Raw genomic sequence first — 24628 nt, forward strand, 5'->3', positions numbered from 1 at the left:
TATATACGTATATACACACACATGCATATACACACACACACATACAGTCTTGCTGTAGTTTGTAGTAATGTATGTGTGTTCCTCTGTCATGGAACGTACTCAATAATGAGGGCAAGAAGCCGCAACCACCCTCCCATGGGATCCAGAGGCAGGCAGAGAAAGACCCAGGGGACCCGAGTCATCCACGGCCCACCAGGAGCACAGAAGACCCGAAACCACACATCCCAATGGCAAATGCGCCCACACCCCAGAGGAGGAAGACCCCGACGGGGCCCCCACAGTCAACGGGCAAGAGCCCAGAGAGCCAGAGGCAATGAGCAGCCCACCTCTCTGGCAGGCCGGCCCCCCCAGCATGAGCCAAGAATGCAGCCCCGAGGCCCCGGGTGCCCGGGAACCGCCCGACGCCAAAGAGGCCCGAGCCACCCCCAGGCTACAGCCGCCAAGGGAGTGGGCCAGAAGCCACGCCAAGACATCCGGCCACGCACCCCAGGATCCCCAGGCACCCACATCCCAGGGGCGGCAGTGACAATCCGTGGGGAGCAGCGGGGAGCGGTAGGCAGGGGTAACTCCTGCCCTCCGTAACCGTGTCCCACAGGGGCCAAGGCTCAACAAGCCACAGACCCAGGACCAGCTGTCCACACGCACACACGCACGCACACGTCATATATTCATACACACACATACATGCCAGTCACACACCCATGCTCATACTGTATACACAGACCATACATGGACATTAAGTGTGAGCAAGCAGGCACCAGCACCGAGCCAGCAGCGCCCCAGAGAAGCAGCCAACCCAGCCCCGAACTACTAGCCAGTCCCTACCCCCGGCAGGGTGCACGAAACCCGGGTGTGGGAAGACCCGCCCACCCCCTCCTCCCACTCAAAATGGTTGGGGTGATATGTTAGGTGTATGTGGGTGCATGTAGTGGGAGGAATATATATGACTGTATGAAAGCTACAGTGCTATTAAAATTGGGGGGACAGATGTAACATGCGCACTGAACAACAGCGCCCATCCACACCATCCCCCAAGGCCCTCCATGTCTAAGATGTAAATAAAATTGAGGAGCAGGCAGCAGCGAACAAATAAGTGGAGCCACTTCAGCAGCTCCACCCACTAGCCACTGTGTGAAAAACCTGCCCCCCAAGGCCCTATGTGTACTATGACGTGTTGTGAGCTGTATGGTGTAATTAAAAAGGAGGGGTGGGACATCATGCAATGCAGCGAGCAGAGTCAGGGAATTGGCCCCACTTCTTGCGGTACCCGTGGCACCTGCCCCCCCCCCCCCCCCCCCCCCCCCCCCCCCAAGACCCTACGTGTGTGTTGTGTTGTTGATTGAGTAGGAGGAGGGGAAGGGCCAGGATACATATGACCAGGAGTAGAAGACTACCCCCAGAGGAAGAGAGCCAGCTAAATACTGGCTCATTGGACACCCAAGTTTCCTACACCCAACCGCAGGGCAGGGAAGGCAGGTCCAGGGCCTGCTGTGGCCACACCCCCAGGGCACCGCCGTGCCCAAGGCCAGCACCCACCACCCACACCGTAGACACAAACATGCACACCTACACACACACACACACACACACACACACACACACAACCCTACACACACACACAAAAAGACGACAACAAACATCACGCCCATACCCAAAAAACAACAGCAAACATCCTGTCCACACACATACACAAACACAGTGGTCCCGAGTCCAGGACCAACCAGTCCCCCGTGAGAACCAATGCCGCCCCCACCTGAGAACCCCACCCCCCCCAGAGGACATGCGGGCACCCCAGCATCCCGGAATGCCGGCCAGACATCCCGACGTGGGCCAACCTACCCCACACGGTGGTGCACCAAAGGGAGCGCAGACCCCTCCAGCACAGGAAGGGGCCCAGCCGGGTAACGGGCGACCCCGGGCACCAGGGCCCTAGACCCACACCCCAACTCCCGCAGAGGGGGCCGGCCACCCGGCCCAGGGCCAGCCCCCACCACCACAGGCACCCCAGCCCCCAACCCAAAGGCCATAAGAGCATCCATCCAAGCCCCCCCACCACCAGGGCCCACACACAGACACCACAAAATGGTAGCCACAGTCCTCCAGTCCGGGACTCATCAGACCCCCAGCCACCCGCCAGGCCCCAAAAGAGACGCGACTACAGCCAATCACCCCCACTAAATGACAGAATTGATTCAATTCAATTCAATTCAATTCAGTTTTATTTATATAGCGCCAAATCACAACAAACTGTCGCCTCAAGACGCTTTGTATTGTGGGTAAAGACCCTACAATAATACAGAGAAAACCCAACAGTCAAAAACGACCCCCTATGAGCAAGCACTTGGCGACAGTGGGGACCAGAGATAATCAAATTTGTCCAATTGGTTTTTTGAGTTGGCAGACATTCTCGCTAGACTAATGTGATCAAAAAGTAAATTTCTATAGTGAGTAATGCATAAATCAGTTTTTGATTTCCAATTCATGAGGATAGTTTTCTTAGCGATGCATATAATTCTCAGCGTGGTCGCCTGAACAGTGGGTGCATATACTTGTATTTACTTACTTATTGTTTGTATTTACTTCTTTGTGTTTCAGTTTAGTATAGCCACCCCAGTTTCCTTTTACTTTTTGTTAAGTCTTTGTCTTCCCATTTGTTACTTCCTGTTTTATTTTGATACTACTTTGATTCTTTTGCTTTGTATTTAGTTTTATTTCCTACTTGTCTCCTTTCCTAAATTCTGTTCACCTGTGCCTCATGTCCCCCAGCTGTGTTCCCTTCCCCCTAACTGCCCTCTTGTCTCTATATAGTTTTGTTGTCCCCTCTGTTTTTGTTTCTTGAGTCATCCCTGCCTGATTTGTGAGATTGCTGTATGTATTAAACAGTCAATCATCCTGGGAAACTACTATTCCCAGGATGCATTTCACATACAATAAATCCCCCAATCTCATAGGAGCCCATCAGGATGGGTAAATCCAAAACAGCTTTAAGCCTTACCCCCATTCCTGATGTTGACAGCTGTAAGAAGGGGGAGGGGGGGGGTTTAATCTTTGTGGGTGGGGCCTGATGTATCAGAGTGAAAACCAATAATCCATCTAAAAAACAGACAGTTGGAAGAGGGAGAGAAAGAGGAAAACAACCTACAAAGATCATTATAAAGGAATTTGAACTTCATCATCTTCATTAATAGGACATCTAAATATCTGCACAGGTAAAACACATTCAGATTTACTGTTCAGTCTAAAAGAGTGTATGTTTCTGTAGGCTAATGCCATTCATGGGTAATCTGATTTTTTTTTTTGCCAGTATCTTCTATATCAATTGTATGTGTTCAGATTAGTAAACCCAAATGGTAAATGGTAAATGGACTAGTTCTCATATAGCGCTTTTCTACAAAACAGGATATTTTAAAGGAGAAGTGTGTGTGTGTGTGTGTGTGTGTGTGTGTGTGTGTGTGTGTGTGTGTGTGTGTGTGTGTGTGTGTGTGTGTGTGTGTGTGTGTGTGTGTGTGTGTGTGTGTGTGCTGCTTCTGACTCTGAATATGTCTAGTCTGTAAGAGTAGATTCTGTCTGAGTTAGGTTTTACTGTGAACCATCCATGTTGATAACCTAAAGTCTAGCTGGAAGAATGTTGATGTCACCCATTGGATTGTAGACTACCTTAGAAGCCTGAAGCTAGCATTTTGGCCATAATGTAATATGACCATAAAATAATATATGTAAAATGTGTCCGTAAGTTTTTTCTTTTTTTTTAAGTGGTGGCTCATATTTGGTCAGCTAACACTTCCACTGGCATGCTAGCTTGATTATCAAGTTGTAACCACAATATTCCATGTAATTAAATGAATCTTAACACTAGCTCTAACCCTAGGTAATCAGAATATACAATATTTGTTTTTTCATGGTTCTGCTAAGTTCTGTAACCCTGAACCCTCCCTGTTCCACTGCAATAGGCTTTGGCTGCTGGGGGCTTCCCATGAGTGTTTCTTCTTTGCTCAACTCTTTTCACTCTCTATGTGTTCATACACCACTCTGCATTTAATTATTAGTTATTATTAATCTCTGGCTCTCTTCCACAGCATGTCCTTTGTCCTTCTTCCTACCCTCACTTCCAATGGCAGATGACTGCCCCTCCCTGAGCCTGGTTCTGCTGGAGGTTTCTTCCTGTTAAAAGGGAGTTTTTCCTTCCTACTGTCACCAAGTGCTGCTCATAGGGGGTCGTTTTGACTGTTAGCTTTTTTCTTTTTTTTCTTTTATTGTAGGGTCTTTACCTTACAATATAAAGTACATTGAGATGATTATGTAAATGAAATAGAATTAAACTACCAATGATGGTTTAGACCTCAGAGAGTTAATTATGAACAACTGCAGCTCCAAACCAAGGCAGAGGCTCCACTGTGTTTTACAGATGGCTCTAGACACTCACTGTTGTACCTCTCTCCTGACCTCCTCTGTACATATTGAAAACAATGTGAACCAAAAATTTCAACAGGTCTTATACTCGTTACACAATAATGAACACAAGACCTAATGCCAATGATTTTCAATCTAGTTATTTGGCATACCTCAGCCTTCGCCCCCAGTTTACCTTCCTTAAGAAGAGCTTTTTCAAAGCCACTCTTCCATTGAAACTGTTTCTAATAATGTTGTTTCTAACAGAAACAGATACAATTTTTCATTTCAGATGACATTTCAGATACTGTTTATCTGCTGTAGATAGGTTTAAGTATTGCACCTATTTCAGTTTTTAGTTTCTGCAAATCTTTAAGGATACAAAGATATGCTTAAGGTAAGTTTTTGGTTAATAGTCTTTGTTGATACAAAACTAGAAGAGTGGTTTCAGCAGGTTTCAGGCACAACATCTGAGGTCTCTGTCCAGAAGAGACCAGTCCTAACCCCCAAACACCCAAGTCCCTGGTAACTCAAAGCCTGACTGGTGATTCTGGGACAAAAACTGCTTAATGATAAATTAATACATCCATCTCAGACTCTCAAATTTTAAAAAATTATCAGTACTCTGCTTTTTCTTTTTATTGAAGTGTTGCAGTTGATGAATGTGCACATAATCTCTCAAAACCTTTTGAGAGATTTTATACATTTTTTTTCCCTGTTTGCATTAGTGTATACCTTAATCATCACTCAGCAAAATGATGGGCCTATGATCAGTTGCTTGGTTTTATGATCTTACATATAATCTCCTACAACACACGCACACATTCGTGTGTGTATGTGTGTGTGTGTGTGTGTGTGTGTGTGTGTGTGTGTGTGTGTGCATGTGCGTGTGTGTGTGTCTCAAGCCTATGCGTATTTAGATCTGTGTGGAGATTTGTGTGTGTATTTAAATCTGTGCGTATTCAGATCTGTGTTTATGTATTCTGATCCGTGTGTATGTAATGAGAGCTGTGTGAGTGTGTGTTTAGATCTGTGTGTATATAATCAGATTTGTACAAGTGTAAATAAGTCTGTAAATCACTACAGAGATTTGTGAATATGTAGAGGAATCTGAAAGTGTGTGTTCAGAAAGTGTGTGTAATTGGATTTGTAGATGTGTAAATAAATGTGTAAGTGTGCATATTGATGGCTGGAAAGTCTTAGAGTTTTGCTCAAAGCACTGAAAATACAGACAAATCATCAGTTACACATGTTGTACAGATCTACGCAGCGATCTGTACAATATGTGTCTGTAAGTCAAGGGTTCATTAACCCTAAGCTCAGGCTCACAGGCTCAGACCTTCATTCTTACTCAGTACATAACACCAGGTGGTGTATGAGTCTTCATTAGTCTGCTGGTAGTGGTGGTTATGCTGATGAAAGGCAGACTCAGAGGGATAGACTACAATGGATTTGCTTGCTCTAAGTACAAGTTTATGTTTTTTCAGTAGCTGTCATAAGTAGCTCCTATTGGAACTTTGTAAAAAATTAAATGTTTTCATCAACTGGGAATAGCTACTGCTCAGCAAATGGTTTTGCTTCAAGAATAGATTTTTAGTTTTTGTCTTAGGATGTCAGGGGGTGAATTTAGCTGGTCTGCGGCCCAGGCCATATTTTGCCAATGTATGCACTAAATAAATATGTTTACATATGCTCAACATGGTCTTGATTAAAATTAGATATACTTCATTTCTCCCAAAAGTTGGAAATTGCTGTTACAACAGTCAAAACATTAAACAAAACCCACAACAACATAACTTAAATTAGTACCAAATCACAACGGTCGCCTCAAGAGTTATACTTAAATAGAGTATCTTATTAAAATAAATATGCAGAGACAAAATTGCAACAGTGTGTTGATTAAAACTGAATTCTAATAGTTACAATGATGACAGAAGAGAATTCCCTTGGCAGCTAATAGGGATGCACTCCACAGCTAGCCGTTCATTCAGTATCCAAATGTTCCTTCACAGTAACACTTTGTTGATTGCACTAATCTTTATTCCAAAGCAGTGCAATCCCTGCACATTTCTTCATACCACTTAGATTAATATCTCTGTCCACGTCAAGGGTCCTGAAGCCAGGTAGCATCACACTGTGGTCCAGAAAGGTTGAGTGCAGCCATGTTTACATGAAACACATAAACTACACTCAAAGAATTCCCTCTTGTCCATCTTTTGGACAAGGACCTCAAGTTGATCCTTAACAGATGGCTTACATTTCCAACTCTTAGCTCCTGCTCACATAACTGTGGGTTTATGTTATCCCTTTATGTGCACGGTGCAGAAAGGATGGCACAGTGACACGAGACTTGCTCTTACTCTGGTTTGCTCTTCATTTTAGGGCTGATATAAACAATCAGCTACAACATTCAGAGCTCCAGCTTGGAATTAATTTCTTTTCCTTTTAGTTCACAAAAATAGATTAAATAAAATAGATTTTGACATCACAAAGTTTTTAAAGTCTTTTTATATAAATTCTAGTTAAAACCAAGTGTACAATCATACAGTGGTGGTAATTTTTCATACAGTACCTGAGCTTTTTCTTTTAGACTAACAATAATAGCCCAGTGTAATGATAATGTAATAACTTTAGGTCTGCTCATACAAAATAAATTCAATTCAATTCAATTCAATTCAATTTTATTTAATATAGCGCCAAATCACAACAAACAGTCGCCTCAAGGCGCTTTGTATTGTGGGTAAAGACCCTACAATAATACAGAGAAAACCCAACAGTCAAAACGACCCCCTATGAGCAAGCACTTGGCGACAGTGGGAAGGAAAAACTCCCTTTTAACAGGAAGAAACCTCCAGCAGAACCAGGCTCAGGGAGGGGCAGTCATCTGCCGCGACCGGTTGGGCTGAGGGGAGAGAAAGACATGCTGTGGAAGAGAGCCAGAGATTAATATCAATTAATGATTAAATGCAGAGTGGAGTATAAACAAAGTAAATAAGGTGAATGAGAAGAAACAGTGCATTATGTGAACCCCCCAGCAGACTAGGCCTATAGCAGCATAACTAAGGGATGGTTCAGGGTCACCTGATCCAGCCCTAACTATAAGCTTTATCATAAAGGAAAGTTTTAAGCCTAATCTTAAAAATAGAGAGGGTGTCTGTCTCCCGAATCCAAGCTGGAAGCTGGTTCCACAGAAGAGGCGCCTGAAAGCTGAAGGCTCTGCCTCCCATTCTACTCTTAAGTATCCGAGGAACCACAAGTAAGCCAGCAGTCTGAGAACGAAGTGCTCTGTTGGGGTGATATGATACTATGAGGTCTTTGAGATAAGATGGTGCCTGATTATTCAAGACCTTGTATGTGAGGAGAAGGATTTTAAATTCTATTCTATATTTAACAGGGAGCCAATGAAGAGAAGCCAATATGGGAGAAATATGCTCTCTCTTTCTAGTCCCTGTCAGTACTCTAGCTGCAGCATTTTGGATCAGCTGAAGGCTTTTCAGGGAGCTTTTAGGACAGCCTGATAATAATCAATTACAATAGTCCAGCCTAGAAGTAATAAATGCATGAATTAGCTTTTCAGCATCACTCTGAGAAAGGATGTTTCTAATTTTAGAAATATTGCGCAAATGCAAAAAAGCGGTCCTGCATATTTGTTTAATACATGTGCACTGAAGGACATATCCTGGTCAAAAATGACTCCAAGATTTCTCACAGTGTTACTGGAGGCCAAAGTAATGCCATCCAGAGTAAGTATCTGGTTAGACACCATGTTTCTAAGATTTGTGGGGCCGAGAACAAGAATTTCAGTTTTATCTGAATTTAGAAGCAAGAAATTAGAGGTCATCCAGACCTTAATGTCTTTAAGACATTCCTGCAGTTTAACTAATTGATGTGTGTCATCTGGCTTCATTGATAGGTAAAGCTGAGTATCATCTGCATAACAATGAAAATTGATGCAGTGCTTTCTAAAAATACTGCCTAAGGGAAGCATGTATTTTTTTTTTTTTTTTTTTTTTTTTTTTCTAGCCTGTCATGTCTGGCATCTTTCACAATCGGAATGATGATCCGAATGCACTGATGTACCAAACATATTTGCTTTGACAAGAACAGCTCTATATGTTTCCTATAGGCTCTTCTTGTTAATGTTTGCAATTTTATTTTTATTTATTTATCTTTTTATTTAGTTATTCATGCCAAGTCTGACAGGCAACAAGGAAGGGGCAAGAACAAGAGGTGGGGGGGAGAAAAGGGGGGGGGGGGGGGGGGGGAGAAAAGGAAGAAAGGAGATAGAAAAAAAAATAAATAAATAAAAGGGGTTGATATACTCACACACACACACACACACACACACACATCCATACACACACCCATATGCACCTACATACACACACACACACACACACACACACACACACACACAAGTTTATTGTTTGTAGTAATGTGTGTGTATGCGCCTTTGTCATGCAATGTATTCGATAATGAGGGCGAGAAACTGCAACCATGCCCCCCGCGATCCAGAGGCAGATAGGGAAGGACCCAGGGGACCCAGGCCATCCACAGCACAGGAGCTCAGAAGACTTGGGGCCACACATCCCGATGGCAACCGCGTACACTCCCCAGAAGAGGAAGGAGGGAGGCTACAGACGGAACCCCCACAATCCAGGGGCTAGAGTCCAGAGAGCCAGAGACGACGGGCAGCCCACCCCCCCCGGCAGGCCGGCACCCCCAGCACGAGCCAGGCATGCGGCCCCCGAGGCCCCAAGCGCCCGAGAGCAGCCCGACACCCGGCAGAGCCCCCCCACGCGCCAAAGAGGCCCAAGCCACCCCCAGGCCACGGCCGCCAAGGGAGCAGGCCAAAAACCATGCCGAGACATCCGGCCACACACCCCGGGACCCACGGGCACCCACACCCCAGGGGCGGCAGTGACGACCAGTGGGGAGCAGCGTGGAGCGGTAGGGAGGGGTAACTCCCACCCTCCGTGTCCCACAGGTGCCAAGGCTTGGCAAGCCACCAACCCAGGCCCAACTGTCCACACACACACACTCTCACAAGCACGCACGTACACACACACACACACGTACCAGTCGTTCCCTCATGTACACACACGCACATACACACGCACGCACATTCGCATGCACCAGTCACACACTCATGCATACGCACATGTAACATACATGGACACCTAATGTGGGAGAGCGGGTACCAGCACCAAGCCAGCGGCAACCCAGGGAAGCAGCCAACCCAGCCCCGAACACTGAGCCAGTCCCCTTCCCAGGCGGGGTGCATGGAACCGGGGTGTGAGAAGACCCGCCCGCCCCCTCCTCCCACTCAGCGTGTTGGGGGGGGTGATGTGAATGTATGTACTGAGAAGAATGTGTATGGCTGTGTGAAAACTACAGTGCTTTTAAAATTGGAGGGACAGATGTAATATGAGCACTGAATAACAGCGCCCATCCACACTGTCCCCCCAAGGCCCTCAATGTCTAAAATGTAAATAAAATTGAGGTGCAGGCAGCAGTGAACAGACAAGTGGGGCCACCTCAGCAGTGCCACCCACTAACCATTGTGTGACACACCTGCCCCCCAAGGCCCTATATGTACTATGATGTGTTGTGAGCTGTATAATGCAATTAAAAAAGGAGGAGTGGGACATCACGCAGCACAGCGAGCAGAGCCGAGGTGATGGCCCTACTCACTGCAGCATGAGCACCCCACCCCCGAGAACCTATGTGTGCATAATGTGATGTTAAACTGAGTGGGAGGAGGGGAGGGGCCAGGATAAATATGACCGGGAGGCAGAGGACTACTTCCCGGAGGAAGAGAGCCAGCTAGCTACTGGCTCACTAGGCGCCCCAGTTCCCTACACCCCCCCGCAGCCCAGGGAAGGCAGGTCCAGGGCCTGAAGTGACCGCACCCCCAGGACGCCACCGTATACCAGGCCGGCACCCACTGCCCCCACTGCAAACAGGACACAACACACACCCCACATGCATACAAAGGACAACAAATATCGCACACACACACACACGCACGTACGCACACATACACACACACGCACACACACGCACACACACACAGACATACACCCCCACATACATACTCACACATACACACACACGCACACAGTGGTCCTGAGTCAGAACCTGACCTGAACCTGACCTGAAACCTGACTGAAACTCTTCAAATAAACCGTTCCTCTGCAGATGATCAGTGAGCTGTTTTACAACTACTCTTTCAAAAATCTTTGAGAGAAAAGGAAGGTTGGAGATTGGCCTATAATTAGCTAAGACAGCTGGGTCAAGTGATGGCTTTTTAAGTAGAGGTTTAATTACAGCCACCTTGAAGGTCTGTGGTACATAGCCAACTAATAAAGACTGATTGATCATTTTAAAGATTGAAGCATCAATAATTGGAAAGACTTCTTTGAACAGTCTAGTAGGAATGGGATCTAATAAACATGTTGCTGGTTTGGAGGAAGTAACTATTGAAGTTAACTCTGAAAGATCAACTGGAGCAAAAGAGTCAAAACAAATAACAGCAGTGCTGAAAGCAGCCGAACATGAAGAATAATCTTTGAGATGGTTATGAATAATTTTTTCTCTAATGTCTAAAATTTTATTTGTAAAGAAATCCATGAAGTCACTACTAGTTAACGTGAAAGGAATACTCGGCTCTACAGAGCTCTGACTCTTTGTCAGCCTGGATACAGTGCTGAAAAGAAACCTGGGGTTGTTCTTATTTTCTTCAATTAATGATGAATAGTAAGATGTCCTAGCTTTACGGAGGGCTTTTTTATAGAGCAACAAACTCTTTTTCCAGGCTAAATGAGCATCTTCTAATTTAGTGAGACGCCATTCCCTCTCCAGCTTTCGGGTTATCTGCTTTAAGCTGTGCGTTTGTGAATTATACCACGGAGTCAGGCACTTCTGATTTGAAGCTTTCCTTTTCAGGGGAGCCACAGTATCCAAAGTTATACGCAGTGAGGATGTAAAACTATTGACGAGATAATCGACCTCACCGGGAAATGTGTCATTATGTAATGAAACTTGTTACTGCTGTTGTACTGCTGTATAAAAACCCTCATATAGATTCATATCAGCATTTTAGGGACTAAAACATTTGTTTTAGCATTGACCATGAATTTACTGAGCTATAAATAACATGCAGCCTGTAAGAACCAACATGACCCTTCATTCCACACAAATCCCAATAAATCTTACAGCTGGAAAGACAGCGTTTTCTATGCACACTGAAATTGAGTGTTTCGAGAATTGTGCAATAAAATATGCATTAGGAAATGATTTTACAAATTACTTTAAGTAATTTATTATTAGATGATTTTATTTAAGATATGAGGCACCCCCGATCATTTAGGACTTTGTGTGTGAGAAGGATGTTAAATGACTTCTGATTAACAGATTAATAGAACATATATCACACTTAATAGTCCCTGTCTAGTGGCTGCCCTTCCCTGAGCCTGGTTCTTCCAGAGATCCTTACCTTTTTAAAGGGAGGTTCTTCCTGTCCATCCTCACCAAGTGCTTGCTCATAGGGGATCTCCTGATCTTTGAGGTTCTTTCTCTAATATTGCAGTCTCTTCCTTATGATAATATGTTCTCTTAGATGACTGTTGTTTGGAATTGGTAATACATAAATAAAACTGAGTTGAAAATTAAAATTTCCAAAGTGACAAAGTTTAAAGATGGATAAACAGGATACTCCTGTGTATTGTGAACCCACATTTGATCATGCGTACATGAACAGCAGCCTTATCATGTTACTGGTCATTAAAATAACAATCATCCACTATCGTGCTGTCCCGATGGTGTTGTCCTGAAGGTTCTCCTTTTACTGTATATGTGACAGTCTAGGTATTGATGAACTACAGGTGGAATAGCTGACAGCTCTTTCAGGCTTCAGATGTGGCTTATATGAGGATTTGATGATGACTGCTTTTGATTCTGGATCTGGATTTTTTGTAGTGAAATTTATGCTTCTTTTCCCTCATTTGTGGCTCTTTTATGTTGACTCTCTTTCAGGTGGTACTTGGCATAGCCTACAGTCATTCTCTACCTTTTTATTTTAAAGCTCAAAGGGTTGGAGAATTATGTTGTGACTGGCTGTTAGTGATGATGCTTCCCGACACTCTGACCCACTTACACTATATTTGCCAAAAGTATTTGCTCATCTGCCTTCACAGGTATATAAACTTGAGTGACATCCCATTCTTTATTCATAATGTTTAATATGATGTCGGCCCACCCTTTGCAGCTATAACAGCTTCAACTCTTCCAGGAAAGCTTTCCACAAGGTTTAGGAGTGTTTATGGGAAGTTTTGACCCTTCTTCCAGAAGCGCATTTGTGAGGCCAGACACTGATGTTGGACGAGAAGGTCTGGCTCACAGTCTCTGCTCTAATTCTTCCCAAAGGTGTTCTGTCGGGTTGAGGTCAGGACTCTGTGCAGGCCGGTCAAGTTCTTCCACACCAAGCTCACTCATCCATGTCTTTATGGACCTGCTTTGTGCACTGGTGTGCAGTCATGTTGGAACAGGAAGGGGCCATAACCAAAATGCTCCTACAAAGTTGAGACCATGAAATTGTCCAAAATGTCTTGGTATGCTGAAGCATTAAGAGTTCCTTTCACTGGAACTAAGAGGCTGAGCCCAACTCCTGAAAAACACCCCCACACCATAATCCCCCTCCACCAAAGTTTACACTTGGCACAATACTGTCAGAAAAGTACAGCCCAGACTCAACCATCAGTTTGCCAGACAGAGAAATGTGATTCATCACTCCCAAGAACACGTTTCCACTGTTGTAAAGTCCATGGAAAGCCATTCCATAAAGTTCTCTACAAACTGTTCTTGAGCTAATCTGAAGGCCACGTGAAGTTTGTAATACAGTAGTGATTGACTCTGCAGAAAGTTGGTTACCTCTGTTTTCTATGTGCCTCAGCATCCGCTGACTGCGCTCTGTGATTTTATGTGGCCTACCATTTCATTGCTAAGTTGATGTTGTTCCCAATCGCTTTACTTTGTTATAATCCCACTAACAGTTGACTGTGGAATATTTAGTAAATGGTAAATGGACTAGTTCTTATCTACTAGTTATCTTACTAGTTCTAGTGCTTTTCTACTCAGTCTGAGCACTCAAAGCGCTTATACAACACATTTACATTTACCCCATTCACACCCATTCATTCTTGCACTTCCATGATTAACTAAGCTAAGTGCTTTTATTATCTAATATTCACACTCCAACGCTTGCGTCGGAGTAGTAGTAGTGAGGAAATTTCATGACTGGACTTATTCCCCAGGTGGCATCCTATCACGGTGCCACACTGGAATTCACTGAGCTCCTGAGGGTTACCCATTCTTTTACAAATGATTATAGAAGCAGTATGCATGCCTAGGTGTTTAGCTTTATATACCTGTGGCCATGGAAGTAATTAGAACACCCAAATTCAATTATTTGGATGGGTGAGTGAATAGATTTCTCAATGTAGTGTATCTTGGCTTACTCTATCCATACTGTGAATTGGTATTCGTATGTTCTGTTAATTAAAACAGAAGAGAAAAACTTGAAGACATGAACTCTGAGGTAAACTAGCCAAAGACAGCACAAAAATGTAAAATATTCCAAAAGCAAAAAATGATTAGTGATCTGTAACCTTTGTAGTTGTTAACCGTAGTGTTGGATCTAAATGCAGACTTTCCAACACATCAAGAAGCTGGCTTACAGTCTGCTGCTATGAAAAATCTAGTTTGTCTCACTACAATCTGCAACATCAACAACAACAATGACAAAGAAGGATCGTATTTCATCTTCTGGCACTTCATGCCTCATTTACTCATTAGCACAAATTGGTGGTGGAAAGATAAGACATAATTAGGTAAGACAATATTCTTTATCACATTTGGAAACTGTTTTGTTTTGACAAAATATAAAAATGAAAGAACAGATAATGCTCTGCTAGACAGACGTGGCATTGTGGAGAGTCACTGCAGGTTTTTCTGAGGTACAAAGATTTCCTGTCCTTGTAGCAGCAGATACAAATATTGTACAGACTACTGATCAATAGGTTATGAATACTGGCAACTAGAAAAACATACAGACAACCGATATGTGCTATTAATTCTTAATTATTAATTCACAGTTAACCAAATGAATGAATAAATAGGGGAATTGAATGGTTTGAATCACATTTATCTCATAGACTCCAATTTGTTCATGTAAATGGGGAGTCTTCTTCACACACTAAGGTTAATTATGGAGTTCCACAGGGTTCTGTGCTAGGACCAATTTTATTTACATTATAGATGCTTCCCTTAGGCAGTATTATTAGAAAGCACTGCATCAATTTTCATTGTTATGCAGATGATACTCAGCTTTACCTATCAATGAAGCCAGATGACACACATCAATTAGTTAAACTGCAGGAATGTCTTAAAGACATTAAGGCCTGAATGACCTCTAATTTCCTGCTTCTAAATTCAGATAAAACTGAAATTCTTGTACTCAGCCCCACAAATCTTAGAAACATGGTGTCAAACCAGATACTTACTCTGGATGGAATTGCTCTGGTGGCTGTAGCTCAGTAGGTAGAGCAGGTCACCTACTGATCGGAAGGTCAGTGGTTCGATTCCTGGCTACTCCAGGCTACATGCCAATGTATCCTTGGGCAAGATACTTAACCCCAAGTTGCTCTCCGACCATCCTGTCGGAGTATGAATGTGTGTGAATGCTAGTTAATTAAAAGCACTTAGCTTAGTATAAACATGGAAGTGCTTGTATGAATGTGAGTGCATGGGTAAATGTAAACATGTTGTGTAAGCGCTTTGAGTGCTCTGACTGAGTAGAAAAGCGCTATATAAGAGCTAGTCCATTTACCATTTACTTTGGCCTCCAGTAACACTGTGAGAAATCTTGGAGTCATTTTTGACCAGGATATGTCCTTCAATGCACATATTAAACAAATATGTAGGACCGCTTTTTTGCATTTGTGCAATATTTCTAAAATTAGAAACATCCTTTCTCAGAGTGATGCTGAAAAGCTAATTCATGCATTTATTACTTCTAGGGTGGACTATTGTAATTGATTATTATCAGGCTGTCCTAAAAGCTCCCTGAAAAGCCTTCAGCTGATCCAAAATGCTGCAGCTAGAGTACTGACAGGGACTAGAAAGAGAGAGCATATTTCTCCCATATTGGCTTCTCTTCATTGGCTCCCTGTTAAATCTAGAATAGAATTTAAAATCCTTCTCCTCACATACAAGGTCCTGAATAATCAGGCCCCATTTTATCTCAAATTCAATTCAATTCAATTCAATTCAATTTTATTTATATAGCGCCAAATCACAACAAACTGTCGCCTCAAGGCGCTTTGTATTGTGGGTAAAGACCCTACAATAATACAGAGAAAACCCAACAGTCAAAACGACCCCCTATGAGCAAGCACTTGGCGACAGTGGAAAGGAAAAACTCCCTTTTAACAGGAAGAAACCTCCAGCAGAACCAGGCTCAGGGAGGGGCAGTCATCTGCCGCGACCGGTTGGGCTGAGGGGAGAGAAAGACATGCTGTGGAAGAGAGCCAGAGATTAATATCAATTAATGATTAAATGCAAAGTGGAGTATAAACAAAGTAAATAAGGTGAATGAGAAACAGTGCATTATGTGAACCCCCCCAGCAGACTAGGCCTATAGCAGCATAACTAAGGGATGGTTCAGGGTCACCTGATCCAGCCCTAACTATAAGCTTTATCATAAAGGAAAGTTTTAAGCCTAATCTTAAAAATAGAGAGGGTGTCTGTCTCCCGAATCCAAGCTGGAAGCTGGTTCCACAGAAGAGGCACCTGAAAGCTGAAGGCTCTGCCTCCCATTCTACTCTTAAGTATCCTAGGAACCACAAGTAAGCCAGCAGTCTGAGAGCGAAGTGCTCTATTGGGGTGATATGGTACTATGAGGTCTTTGAGATAAGATGGTGCCTGATTATTCAAGACCTTGTATGTGAGGAGAAGAATTTTAAATTCTATTCTAGATTTAACAGGGAGCCAATGAAGAGAAGCCAATATGGGAGAAATCTGCTCTCTCTTTCTAGTCCCTGTCAGTACTCTAGCTGCAGCATTTTGGATCAGCTGAAGGCTTTTCAGGGAGCTTTTAGGACAGCCTGATAATAATGAATTACAATAGTCCAGCCTAGAAGTAATAAATGCATGAATTAGCTTTTCAGCATCACTCTGACAAAGGATGTTTCTAATTTTAGAAATATTGCGCAAATGCAAAAAAGCGGTCCTACATATTTGTTTAATATGTGCATTGAAGGACATATCCTGGTCAAAAATGACTCCAAGATTTCTCACAGTGTTACTGGAGGCCAAAGTAATGCCATCCAGAGTAAGTATCTGGTTAGACACCATGTTTCTAAGATTTGTGGGGCCGAGAACAAGAATTTCAGTTTTATCTGAATTTAGAAGCAAGAAATTAGAGGTCATCCAGGCCTTAATATCTTTAAGACATTCCTGCAGTTTAACTAATTGATGTGTGTCATCTGGCTTCATTGATAGGTAAAGCTGAGTATCATCTGCATAACAATGAAAATTGATGCAGTGCTTTCTAATAATACTGCCTAAGGGAAGCATGTATAATGTAAATAAAATTGGTCCTAGCACAGAACCCTGTGGAACTCCATAATTAACCTTAGTATGTGAAGAAGACTCCCCATTTACATGAACAAATTGGAGTCTATGAGATAAATATGATTCAAACCACTGCAGTGCAGTACCTTTAATACCTATAGCAAGCTCTAATCTCTGTAATAAAATGTTATGGTCAACAGTATCAAAAGCTGCACTGAGGTCCAACAGGACAAGAACAGAGATGAGTCCACTGTCAGAGGCTCTAAGAAGATCATTTGTAACCTTCACTAATGCTGTTTCTGTACTGTGATGAATTCTGAAACCTGACTGAAACTCTTCAAATAAACCGTTCCTCTGCAGATGATCAGTTACCTGTTTTACAACTACTCTTTCAAGAATCTTTGAGAGAAAAGGAAGGTTGGAGATTGGCCTATAATTAGCTAAGACAGCTGGGTCAAGTGATGGCTTTTTAAGTAGAGGTTTAATTACAGCCACCTTGAAGGTCTGTGGTACATAGCCAACTAATAAAGACTGATTGATCATTTTTAAGATTGAAGCATCAATAATTGGAAAGACTTCTTTGAACAGTCTAGTAGGAATGGGATCTAATAAACATGTTGCTGGTTTGGAGGAAGTAACTATTGAAGTTAACTCTGAAAGATCAACTGGAGCAAAAGAGTCAAAACAAATACCAGCAGTGCTGAAAGCAGCCGAACATGAAGAATAATCTTTGAGATGGTTATGAATAATTTTTTCTCTAATGTCTAAAATTTTATTTGTAAAGAAATCCATGAAGTCACTACTAGTTAAAGTGAAAGGAATACTACAGAGCTCTGACTCTTTGTCAGCCTGGCTACAGTGCTGAAAAGAAACCTGGGGTTGTTCTTATTTTCTTCAATTAATGATGAGTAGTAAGATGTCCTAGCTTTACGGAGGGCTTTTTTATAGAGCAACAAACTCTTTTTCCAGGCTAAATGAGCATCTTCTAATTTAGTGAGACGCCATTCCCTCTCCAGCTTTCGGGTTATCTGCTTTAAGCTGTGCGTTTGTGAATTATACCACGGAGTCAGGCACTTCTGATTTGAAACTTTCCTTTTCAGAGGAGCCACAGTATCCAAAGTTGTACGCAGTGAGGATGTAAAACTATTGACAAGATAATCGACCTCACTGGGAGCAGAGTTTAGGTAGCTGCTCTGCACTGTGTTGGCACATGGCACTGAAGAGCATAACAATGAAGGAATTAGATCCTTAAACTTAGTTACAGCACTTTCAGAAAGACTTCTACTGTAATAAAACTTATTCCCCACTGCTGTGTAATCCATTAAAGTAAATGTAAATGTTACTAAGAAATGATCAGACAGGAGGGGGCTTTCAGGGAATACTGTTAAGTCTTCAGTTTCCATGCCATATGTTAGGACAAGATCCAGAGTATGATTAAAGTGGTGGGTGGGCTCCTTTACATTTTGAGAGAAGCCAATTGAATCTAACAATAGATTAAATGCAGTGTTGAGGCTGTCATTCTCAGCATCTACATGGATGTTAAAATCACCCACTATAATTATTTTATCTGAACTGAGCACTAAATCAGATAAAAAGTCTGAGAAATCAGACAGAAACTCTGAGTAGGGACCAGGTGGACGATAGATAATAACAAATAAAACAGGTTTTTCATTTTCCCAATTAGGATGGACAACACTAAGAGTCAGGCTTTCAAAAGAATGAAAACTTTGTCTGGGTCTTTGATTAATTAATAAGCTGGAATTGAAGATTGCAGCTAATCCTCCTCCTCGACCTGTGCTTCGAGCATTCTGACAGTTACTGTGACTCGGGGGTGTTGATTCATTTAAACTAACATATTCATCCTGCTGTAACCAGGTTTCTGTAAGGCAGAATAAATCAATACGTTGATCAATTATGAAATCATTTACTAATAGGGACTTGGAAGAGAGAGACCTAATGTTTAACAATCCACATTTAATTGTTTTATTTTTTGGTGCAGTTGATGAAGCTGTATTATTTATTGTTTTTGAATTTTTATGCTTAAATAGCTTTTTGCTGATTTTAGCTTTGGTTTTTGGTGGTCTGGGAGCAGGCACCGACTCTATGGGGATGGGGTTTTGGGGGGATGGCAGGAGGAGAGAAGCTGCAGAGAGGCGTGTAAGACTGCAACTCTGCTTCCTGGTCTCAACCCTGGGTAGTCAGTTTTTAGGAGGGTTAATAAATTTGGCCAGATTTCTAGAAATGAGAGCTGCTCCATCCAAAGTGGGATGGATGCCATCTCTCCTAACAAGACCAGGTTTTCCCCAGAAACTTTGCCAATTATCTATGAAGCCCACGTCATTTTTTGGACACCACTCAGACAGCCAGCAATTCAAGGAGAACATGCGGCTAAACATGTGGCTCCTGGTCTGATTGGGGAGGGGCCCAGAGAAAACTACAGAGTCCGACATTGTTTTTGCAAAGTTACACACCGAGTCAATATTAATTTTTGTGACCTCCGATTGGCGTAACCGGGTGTCATTACTGCCGACGTGAATAACGATCTTACCAAATCTACGATTAGCCTTAGCCAGCAGTTTCAAATTTCCATGAATGTCGCCTGCTCTGGCCCCTGGAAGACATTTGACTATGGTCGCCGGTGTCTCTAGCTTCACGTTTCTCAAAACAGAGTCACCAATAACCAGAGTTTGTTCCTCGGCGGGTGTGTCGCCGAGTGGAGAAAAACGGTTAGAGACGTGAACAGGTTGGTGGTGTACCCGGGGCTTCTGCTTAGGACTACGCTTCCTCCTCACCGTCACCCAGCTGGCCTGTTTTCCCTGCTGCTCGGGATCTGCTGGGGGGGAGCTAACGGCGGCTAAGCTACCATGGTCCGCACCCGCTACAGGGGCCTGGCTAGATGCAGGATTTTCCAGGGTGCGGAGTCGAGTCTCCAATTCAGAAAGCCTGACCTCATAGTACCACATCACGCCAACAGAGCACTTCGCTCTCAGACTGCTGGCTTACTTGTGGTTCCTCGGATACTTAAGAGTAGAATGGGAGGCAGAGCCTTCAGCTTTCAGGCCCCTTTTCTGTGGAACCAGCTTCCAGCTTGGATTTGGGAGACAGATACCCTCTCTATTTTTAAGATTCGGCTTAAAACTTTCCTTTATGATAAAGCTTATAGTTAGGACTGGATCAGGTGACCCTGAACCATCCCTTAGTTATGCTGCTATAGGCCTAGGCTGCTGGGGGGTTCACATAATGCACTTTTTTTTCTCATTCACCTTATTTACTTTGTTTATACTCCACTCTGCATTTAATCATTAATTGATATTAATCTCTGGCTCTCTTCCACAGCATGTCTTTTCTCTCCCCTCAACCCAACCGGTCGCGGCAGATGACTGCCCCTCCCTGAGCCTGGTTCTGCTGGAGGTTTCTTCCTGTTAAAAGGGAGATTTTCCTTTCCACTGTGGCCAAGTGCTGCTCATAGGGGGTCGTTTTGACTGTTGGGTTTTCTCTGTATTATTGTAGGGTCTTTACCCACAATACAAAGCGCCTTGAGGCGACTGTTTGTTGTGATTTGGCGCTATATAAATAAAATTGAATTGAAATTGAATTGAATATAGAGCATAATCTATCTATCTATCTATCAGTTCTATCTATCTATCTATCTATCTATCTTAGGTAGAGTGTGTGTATGTATTATATATATATATATATATATATATATATATATATTTTTTTTTTTTTTTTTTTTTTTTTTTTTTATTTCAGTGTTGCATGGATATCAATGACATGTAAAAACTCACAGTTGAGGTCCCTCAGGTGTGGTGAAGATTTTCTGCTACTTGTGTCACAGAGACAACAGCTGTCTGCACTTGTTACATACTTAATCTTTTATCCATTTATCCATTATATATTGGGTGAGTGTGCACATAACCCTGTGAACCTGTCAATCACCACCCATGACATTTGCTGCTTTCAAAGACAACATAGTTGGTGCATGAACTGTAATTTTGTGCTAGTCTGCCCTGGCTGATTTAACCCACCACTTCCTCACTTGGACGTTTATGTTAATATCCTTTTGTTGGATTGTATGCATGACAAGAAAAGTTTTTTTTTTTTTTTTTTTTTTTTTTACAATTGATGACAACAATTGTTATGACAACCCTTACTGAATGGACAGAGCTGAAACCAGACTTGTGAGAAGAGGGGATTTTTGGATCAACAGCAGCTTAACCAACATCAAAAACACTTTGAATACATTTTAAGAGTTTTACTGATTCTTTTGAGTTTTAATAACAATATTTTGTGTTTTAACCTAAATGAATAAATACTTAATTACATATTTTTTCCTTTTCTTTTGTCTGGACTGATCACTTCCTGTTTCAAATTTATCGGTAAGTAAAACACACACACACACACACACACACACACACACACACACACGTACAGACAAGTTTTCTTCCATGGCAGCTGTGAAGTTTTCACTTAGTTACAATTCATTTCATCATCTTTCATGTTCCCATCTCTTCTGCTGCACCTTACAGAGACAAGGAATTTTATTTTGAAAGAACTGTTCTGAACTGTTATGGGGCATACAGTGGCTTGCAAAAGTATTCAAACCCCTTGAACTTTTCCATATTTTGTCACATTACAACCACAAACATAAATATATTTCACTGGACTTTAATGTGAAAGACCAACACACAGTGGTGTACAATTGTGAAGTGCAAAGAAAATTATACATGATTCAAAACATTTTTTACAAATGAAAAACTGAAAAGTGCGGTGTGCAAAAGTATTGAGCCCCCTGAGTCAATACTTTGTGGAACCACCTTTTGCTGCAATTACAGCTGCAAGTCTTTTAGGGTATGTCTCCACCAGCTTTGCACATCTAGTGACTGAAATTTTTCCCATTCTTCTTTGCAATACAGCTCAAGCTCAGTCAGATTAGATGGAGAGCTTTTGTGAACAGCAGTTTTCAGATCTTGCCACAAATTCTCGATTGGGTTTAGGTCTGGACTTTGACTGGACTTTGACTGACAGAAGGTCAGAAGGTCAGCGGTTCGATTCCTGGCTACTCCAGGCTACATGCCAATGTATCCTTGGGCAAGATACTTAACCCCAAGTTGCTCTCCGACCGTCCCGTCGGAGTATGAATGTGTGTGAATGATAGTTAATTAAAAAGCACTTAGCTTAGCAAACATGGAAGTGCTTGTATGAATGGGAGTGCATGGGTGAATGTAAACATGTTGTAATAGCGCTTTGAGTGCTCTGGCTGAGTAGAAAAGCGCTATATAAGAGCTAGTCCATTTACCATTTACCATTTACCATTTAAACCGTTCCATTGTAGCCCTGGCTTTATGTTTAGGGTCGTTGTCCTGCTGGAAGGTGAACCTCCGCCCCAGTCTCAAGTCTTTTGCAGACTCCAACAGGTTTTCTTCCAAGATCGCCCTGTATTTGGCTCCATCCATCTTCCCATCAACTCTGACCAACTTCCCTGTCCTTGCTGAAAAGAAGCAGCCCCAGAGCATGATGCTGCCACCACCATATATGACAGTGGGGATGGTGTGTTCAGAGTGATGTGCAGTGTTAATTCTCCGCCATACATAGAGTTTTGCATTTTGGCCAAAAAGTTCAATTTTGTTCTCATCTGACCAAATCACCTTGTTCCACATGTTTGCTGTGTCCCCAACATGGCTTCTGGCAAACTGCAAACGGGACTTTTTATGGTTTTCTTTTAACAGTGGCTTTCTTCTTGCCACTCTTCCATAAACACCACATTTGTGCAGTGCATGACTAATAGTTGTCCTGTGGACAGGTGGACTCTTTTTAGTCATTAGCAGTCATCAGGCAACTTCTGAATGCAATTGGTTGCACTCAGAGAAAAGGGGGCTGAATACTTTTGCACACCACACTTTTCAGTTTTTTATTTGTAAAAAATGTTTTGAATCATGTATAATTTTCTTTGCACTTCACAATTGTATACCACTTTGTGTTGGTCTTTCACATTAAATTCCAGTGAAATATATTTATGTTTGTGGTTGTAATGTGACAAAATATGGAAAAGTTCAAGGGGTATGAATACTCTTGCAAGCCACTATATATTATAGATTATTTTATAGATTCAGATTGTATTGATTTAGAATTTGCACAGATATAGAGCAGTACAGGTATATTTGAGTTTTTAGGAGCATCTTGCAGAGCCAGGCATTTTATATGCAAGACAGTGATTTTAAAAAGCAGTAGCAGACCAGAATGCATGCCCTACACACAAATTTGATTTAACAGTAAATAATAATATCTTTATTTATATATTTTAGATTCTATTTAAAATTATGCAGTACTTAATGCAGAAGGTAGCCAAGAGCTTTTAGCTTTCAGAGTTTCACTGAAGTATTAAATCAAGCTGACGTTGTTTTCTCATAGACTTTAATACAATCAGACATTTGCAGCCAGATGAACTGCCCCTTGGTGGCCATTAGAGAGAATGCGGGTTTCAGGGACTTGGCTTCATTTTCCAGACCTGGCAGCTAAGTCCATCGTTTGTTTACAGTCTATGCACAGAACCCAGCACTTCGAAATAGATTCAGTACGACTTGTTTGTGCTGACACTGCAATACAATACAATGCTCCAGCTGCACATGCCCCTAATGTTTCTGACCTTAACATCGAGTGAACTGGCTGGTATTGACCACTGTGTCCATGGAGGGTAGGTTAGAGCCGATATTCTCTCTGTAGTTTTAACAACACGTTGCAGCGATTCCCCCACAGCCAAACGCGCACTGATGCTGTTTGTGAGAATGCACTCACTTGGCCTCATTCTCAAATATTGCATAGAAACGTGTGTGTGCTTGAACAGTACATACAAACGTTTCACACACAATTTGTTTTTACTTAGTGAATAACTTTAGGAACGTCTCAGACCAGGCTAGTTCAGAATAATTAAGTACACATATTTAAAACTGAATATTAGTAAAACCAAATAACAAAAAGAAAAAAAGTATTTTATGTTTACAAATATCCAAAACAATGTAAGTTACAAAATGTATAAATAAGCACATATTTGTCATATTTGATATTATCACTCTTCTTTATGGTGTGTCAAAAGTACCAAAATGTAATAAATAAATGCATTGTTAAATAATTATTTCAATTTAATGCCAGAATGAAACAACTCCCCACATTATTAAATAATTAATGAAATATGTAATTAATTTATTAAAATGATTAAATTCATTTTATTTAAAATTTAATTTGATTACTTGAGACAGGCTGGTGACCTGTACAGGGTGTACCCTGCCTTCCACCCTGTGACAGCTGGGAATGGCCCCGGCCCCCCACGACCCTTAACAAGTGGAAGAGAATGGATGGATTAAATTTGATTATTTAATTATTAATTTAATTATTTAATGGTTCCTGTGCTCCAGTGCATCATGAAATAATTTAAACTGTCACTGTAGCTCATCAGCAGACCCTAACATCTGATTGGTTACCCTGCACAGCAAGTCCAGTAAAATTGAACCCATATAATGGAGTAATGCAGTGGACTTGGGGCAGCCAGGTATCTCAGAATGCATTTTGAACAAAATCCCAAATGACAATATTGGAAGGGAGTGTCCCA

General features: G+C 42.2%; 1 protein-coding gene across 1 annotated transcript in view; it reads left to right on the forward strand.

Moving 5' to 3' along the window:
• The first annotated feature begins 234 nt into the window (after positions 1–234).
• LOC115799905 (band 4.1-like protein 3) overlaps positions 235–24628 on the forward strand; it is an 84723-nt gene continuing 60329 nt past the window's right edge. Inside the window, 2 exon segments of the mRNA XM_030757199.1 lie at positions 235–552; positions 1776–2060. Coding sequence (XP_030613059.1) covers positions 235–552; positions 1776–2060 — 603 coding nt within the window.

The sequence above is a fragment of the Archocentrus centrarchus genome, chromosome 20 (genome assembly GCF_007364275.1).
Source record: "Archocentrus centrarchus isolate MPI-CPG fArcCen1 chromosome 20, fArcCen1, whole genome shotgun sequence".
NCBI lineage: Eukaryota > Metazoa > Chordata > Actinopteri > Cichliformes > Cichlidae > Archocentrus > Archocentrus centrarchus.